This window comes from Podarcis raffonei, chromosome 10 (genome assembly GCF_027172205.1).
Source record: "Podarcis raffonei isolate rPodRaf1 chromosome 10, rPodRaf1.pri, whole genome shotgun sequence".
NCBI lineage: Eukaryota > Metazoa > Chordata > Lepidosauria > Squamata > Lacertidae > Podarcis > Podarcis raffonei.
This window is the reverse complement of record NC_070611.1, coordinates 70,641,359-70,647,358: the sequence shown is the minus strand read 5'-3', so window position 1 is coordinate 70,647,358 and position 6,000 is coordinate 70,641,359. Positions and strand designations below refer to the sequence as shown.

The window sequence follows — 6,000 nt, the reverse complement described above, 5'->3', positions numbered from 1 at the left end:
CTGTGCCAGCCTGACCCATACCTCTCTACCAGAGAGATTTGTTAAGTGAGCTTTTTATAGCAAAACAGTTAAATTTGCATCAGCGTTTTTTTCCCAAGGTTTCAGGTGCCAGCTGGCACAAGGCTCAGCGGCCTTGAATCATGCCTACAATGAGAATGAGGTGCAGAGCAGGTGCAGATGTCTCTTTTTTTAAAGCTCTCCAGTTTGCTGGGTGCTTTCCATTTCACACATCCAAAAGCAACCTGCTTGGCTAATGGCTCCCAGCTGGTTCATCTATAACTCTCTTTCTTGGCCGTTGGAGATTTATGTCTCTTTCTCAGCTGCTGGGAGATGAAGCTGGTCTTTCAGAGGGTTAAAGACCCAATGCTTTGGGTGCTTAGAGTAAGTGGTGATTTATTTTCTGTGGGGTGTTTCAATTGCTGACGTTTCAAAGAGAATGTCCCAAACAGAATGATCAAAAGATTGCATTTTATTATTTTTTATTTGGATGCTAAAACGGTCTTCCTTCTTCCGAGGTCAATGGGACCACTTTTTATATTACATGCCTCTTAGAGTCTACTTCCCATTATCGTACACAGCTAAGCTATTTTGACCTAACCTTTCCACTTGGGTCTGAGGGATCCCGTCACAATTTTCAAATAGCTGCCATTTGAATGTGGAGTGTTTTTAGGACTATCACTCACCTAAAGCAATCTCAGATGATTCTGCGTCTGTGTTTTAACTGAGGAATAAATTAACTAAACTGGCGTATTTCAAGGCCTACCAACTGTAAACAACACTTGTTTGAAATAACGCAGTAGACACGTTGGCTATTCAGATCTTTTATAGTGAAATGAAAAGCTACTTTTGTTCCTTGGGAGCGTGGGGGAAAATAAGAGCTCTGATATGCATCATAATCAGTTAAAGCATCCATCACCCCCATAAAGCCTGTGATTTAGAAATATCTACCAAAACTAAAACACCCTGTCAAATGGCTGACCATAGGGGGGACTTGGTATTCCAAGATGTACATATAAATTGCGAGGAATAGCCCGCCGACTGCCCTCCGAATGGCTCCCATGTCACCCAAAACAAGCATCCTGTTATGAGTGGCTTGTTTCCTGCAAGAGGCATTCCAAGCGAGCTGCAGACAGATCTCAGCGAGGAGAAGCACTTGGAAGCGAAGGAGTCTTGTGCGGCGTTTTCCCGGAAGGGGCTGGGGGTGGAGGGGAGAATGGCTACGACGAAGGCTTTGGGTTAGACAACACAGAAGAGGGTTGCCCTTCCACTGCTGCAGGTTTGTTTCTTTTCCTCCCGGACGGAATGGGAGGGAGTACTGGCTTGGTGTTGGAACCTGGACGGTCTACGAGTTGGCGGACGGCGGGAGGAGGAGGCTTGGGCTTGGGTGCTTTCTTCTCTTTGGACTCGGGAGAAAGGGTCGCCTCTGCAAGAAAGGAAAATGGCATTCGTCAGCAGTTCCGGTGAGTAGGAAGCAGCCGCCGTTAGAACAGGAGTGGCGGCTGTGGGGTTAAGACTCCAGGACTCCAGCTGCCATCAGCCCCGGCCAGGGAAGATGGGAGGAGAGTCCTGGTTCTAGCAGACGCCCAACAGTGAGAACCTTAACAAAGCACCCTGTTCAAGGAGAACCGCTTCACAAAGGGTCTTCCCGCTTGTGCAGCGCCTAACTGCTGTGTCATGAAATACACTTGCTCTTTACCATGGGTGAATTGGGGTTCGTGTGTCAGCATTTCTGATGCATGGGCTTGGGCGTGACATCGTCATTCACAATAAGCAGCACACTTCTCTGCCACCTAACTGCTAATGCTTGATCTGGCCTGAGAAGTGTTTAGTTTGATATTGGAGCTGGTCTGCCAACTCCTTTGCAGAAGTTCACAAGCACAGCGCAGCAGGGATTATTTCCTTTCCCTGCCATTTGCCACTTCTCTTTTTTGCATCACTATAGCTTTGAGTCAGGGACATACCGCTCTGAAGGCTCAGGACTTGCTCCAGGGAATCCTACCGATAGCTGACTTTGCTACTTGTCTCTTTAGAGCAGCGGTGGGGAATCTCAAGCCTGGGGGCCAAATGCAGCCTTTGGGGTCTCCACCTGGTCACTGGAACACCTCCCTAAGCCATGCCTCTTCTTCCTCCTGCCACAACCCGCTCCCCACTGTCCTTGAGTGCCTTTACATGGCTGGAATGTGCTTTGAACTGTGGCAATACCTCTGGAGATGTGTGTGCATTGGGGGGGGGCAGTGGGATAGTAACTTTGTTATGGCTGGCATGCAACCCACACCGAAGCCATTTCCGGCCTGCTTTTGAGCTCCACAAAGTTGCCCTTTTGAGAATGTGTCCTTCCGATTGAAAAAAGGCTCCCCAGCCCTGCTTTAGAGCTTAAAAACAGCAGAGGGAGTTCTGTGTCTGGATCACAGGTAAGTGAAACCGGCCCCCATGGGCTGTAGATGTGCCGTTTCCACCTTGGCCCAGCAGAGCTCATGGCCAAAGCTTTTCCTCCCCTCCCACCTTTCCTGCCTTCCTGCTCACCATCCATCTCCTCGGCTGACGGAACAGGGGCAGCGGGCGGCAGCTGAGAAGCTGCGCTTTTAGATGAAAGTGCTCCCGGCGAAAGGCTGAGCGAATATCTTGGTGTGCCGTGGGCCTCTCTGGGGCTGGGAAAGGAAAGTTTGGTTCTCATGAAGAAAAAAGCAAGCAAGCAGAAGAAGAAAACCGATAATGTGCTTTGCAACTCGGGCGACTTGCAGAATCAGGAAGCGGATCTTACAACAACACCCAAGCCTGCCTGTGATGTTTCACCCCTCCGACTTGGCACTAACACATGAGTGCCAGGGTGTGCTCAGAATAGTCTGTGCCAACCTAGTGCCTCCCCAGATGCTCTGGCCTACAACTCCCATCAGGCCCAACAAAGCACGTGGTTGCAGGGTTGATGGGAGTTGTAGTCCAAAACAGCCGGAAGGCGCCAGGCACTCCATACTTAGATCAGCTGTGCATAATCAAGAGATGTGCTCCCACCAGCTGGGGAGCAGAGCAAGGGGATCCTGCTGTGGACTCCTTGGTTCATTTCTGCTTCATTGGCACCCCCAGATCTATTACCAGGGCAAGTGCCAAGGTTTCTTTTGCAGTCGAGCTGACGCCGGATGTAGAACTGCAAGCCTTGGTAAAGTCGAATGAACAAGTGCCACAGGCAGGGATACCTCAAAGCCAGCCAGTCCCTCCCTCCCACCATCACCCAGTTCACTGCCTGGAGCTCCTTTTTCCTTCCTGCATTTCCCATCCTACTGAGCCAAAGGAGATGGCTGAATCTGGCAATTTCGGTTTCTCTCAGGTTCTTTTTCCAATCGTAAGCTCAGCTCTCCAGGAATCCATACCAGTTTCCATTTTTCAAAAGATTTATCAGAATTCCAGTGTTAATTTCTCCTAATGCACATGTTTGCGTATGGCATTTTGCCTAACAAGCACATTTTTGCAAAGCAACGTTCCCTAACGTAGCACTCATTTTTGCATATTTTCACTAACATAACGCAAATTTTGAAACATAGCCGTGTTTCGACTTGTGTATTGCTTTGGAAAGTTTGAATGAGATGTGCTCTTAAATGCAATTGAAATCCATTTCCCTCTCCATCCCTAGTACATGTACTGCGCAGGAGCAATGCAGCACCCATACGACGCTGCACCCCTTGCTCTCCGCATCAGGAACCCCAGGCTTGGAATTATGACCCTTTGCTTTAGAAAATGCTGGAGGCTCCAAGATTGGGGGGGGGGGAGGAAACCCACAATTCCCCAGGCAAGCCGCTCAGGCATGATAAACATCGTTCACAAAACAACATCACACCTCTATTAACAAGCTTCACATCTTGGCATGCTCACACTTTTGCTCAAACTTACCAGGACTGATTTTTTGTTTTACTTGATCTTCAGTCCCAAGTAATGGAAGCATGAAATTGAAAACGAAGGGTGGATATATTGATTAGGAAAGGGGTGCAGGCTACTGCTGGGCTGACTCCCCAAGGCCCCCCCCCGCACTCATCCCGCTAATATGCTTCCGACTGGCAGCTTGCAGGGAGCTCAGTGGTGCCTGGCTGGCCAGGAGGCAGGACTAGAGAGTCCATTCTTTTGAACCGGCATGGCTCTCCCTGCGTTCTCAAATGGGATGAGCCATCCTCTCTCCCGCTCCAATCAAAACTCATGCAAGGAGGTGTGAGGAAATTAAGAAATTTTGGACAGTAGTACATGAAGAACTAAAGAAGACGTTGAAAATATCAATAACAAAGAAACCAGAGACCTATCTCCTTGGATTGATATATGAAGAGATACCACGGGACTTCCGGGTTAGCGCCATCGGCTAATGGCGGATTCCCTCCGAGCTCCGGAGGGAATCGGCTCCGCAGGAGTTGGGTCGTGGCGACGCGGGGACCCTCAGAAATCACAGGCGGTGAAGCCTGTGAACTTGGTGACTCGGCGGGCACCATTTGTGCCCCCCCCAACCCATGAAGGAGCCTTTTTAAAGGCTTCGGAACGGGGGACGGGGTGAGCGGCGCGGTGCTGAGAGTCGACTGCTTCTCCTGCGGAGTGAAGCCGCATGCCATGGTCGGAGAGCGCTGACTTCTTCTTGTGAACAATTGGACTTTAAAAGCAACAACCTGTGAGTAGTACGGAAATTGGATTTACAAAGAAATTTTTTTTTTTTTGAATTAGGCACGATCGGGGAAGGTGCAAACAGGAAGTCCGTCTCCCCGTCTTGTAAATAATCTTAAGCAAGGTTCAGCTAACTAAGGTCGAGAGAATTTTTTCTTGTTTATTGGATAAAAGACATTAATTTCACGATTTGGCAGTATAAGTAATTTTACTGGAGGATAAGAGCTAATTTTGGGAGCTGAAGTGCCACCCCCCCGGACCCGGGAGTGATCCGCGAGAGAGCCTGTTGAAGAAGTATTGAAGAGTTTGACAGCTGTCAAAGCTGAAAAGGGGAACTTTGTTTTTGTTGTCTCTGCTGGTCATATTTGTTACAATTTGGTTATAATTTGTTGAAAACAAGGAAGAACTGATACAAACTAACTTGGCTTTTGGATTTGAACTGGAAGGAATATTAAGTAACCAAAATCCCTCTAGAGGGGGTTTTGGGACATTACAAGAATGGCTGAAGGAGGGAAAATACAAGCTAAATTGGACAGAGTTTTTGTTCTCTTGGGAAAGTTACAAGGCCAAATTGATGTTTTGGCTACAAATGTTGCAACTCTGGACTTAACAGTAAATAAATTCATTGAATTTGATAAGGACTTGACTCAGGAAGTTTATGCAGCTGGACAAGAAGAGAAATTTGAGAACTTTGAGAGTGTGGAGAAAGAGATATATGTTGTTCCTGAGGAAAAGGAAGGAGGAGCTGTAATGCTGCAGATGACAAAGGAGAGCCAGAGGTCTGACATGATGGCTACAAAGGAAAATAAGAACTTGATGTTGAAAATCTGGTTTGAATTGGAGACTGAAGAATGGAGAGATCTCCTTATGTGGAGATCTGAAGATCCAAGGATTACAAATCTGATTAAGGTGGAAGTTGGAGCTTTGGGGACATTTGGACTTGAAAGGAATAAGAAACAAGATTCGGGCTCCACTTTTAAGTATGGAGGTCTGGCTAGAAGAAACATGGACCCCATTTGGCTAGAGCTTCTCCGAGATCTGGTGTTTAATATTAAGGACTATCAAAAAAACCGGCAGAGAGGAATTGAGAGAGAATTAAGAGCCTCGGACGTGAGATCTCCAGGCTGATAGTAGATTAAGACTGATGGACATTTGTTGGGGATTGAAACCGGGAAAGGGGGGGTGGAGTTTGGGGATCCAAAGGGTGCATAATTACAATCTGTTTTTGCTTTTATTTGTTTTGCTATTTGTATGAAAATTGGGGAAGTCATGGAAGGGAATTTGGGTCGACTTTAGAAAAAAGTTTTAAGAGTGAGAATTGATGTAAATATTGATGTTTATAAGGTAAAATTGGCTTTTTTAAAATGA

The 6,000-nt window shown here is 47.2% G+C and overlaps 1 protein-coding gene across 2 annotated transcripts in view; it reads right to left on the bottom strand.

Moving 5' to 3' along the window:
- Positions 1-451: 451 nt before the first annotated feature.
- The window catches only part of LRGUK (leucine rich repeats and guanylate kinase domain containing), a 54,847-nt gene continuing 49,298 nt past the window's right edge, over positions 452-6,000 (bottom strand). Inside the window, exons 19-21 of one of the 2 annotated variants that reach the window (XM_053405738.1) lie at positions 3,883-3,909; positions 2,524-2,648; positions 452-1,423 (exon numbers count right to left, since the gene is read on the bottom strand). In XM_053405738.1, coding sequence (XP_053261713.1) covers positions 1,218-1,423; positions 2,524-2,648; positions 3,883-3,909 — 358 coding nt within the window. In that variant the 3' untranslated portion in view covers positions 452-1,217. The remainder of the gene's footprint in view (positions 1,424-2,523; positions 2,649-3,882; positions 3,910-6,000) is intronic. The other variant, XM_053405739.1, reaches the window with a different exon arrangement.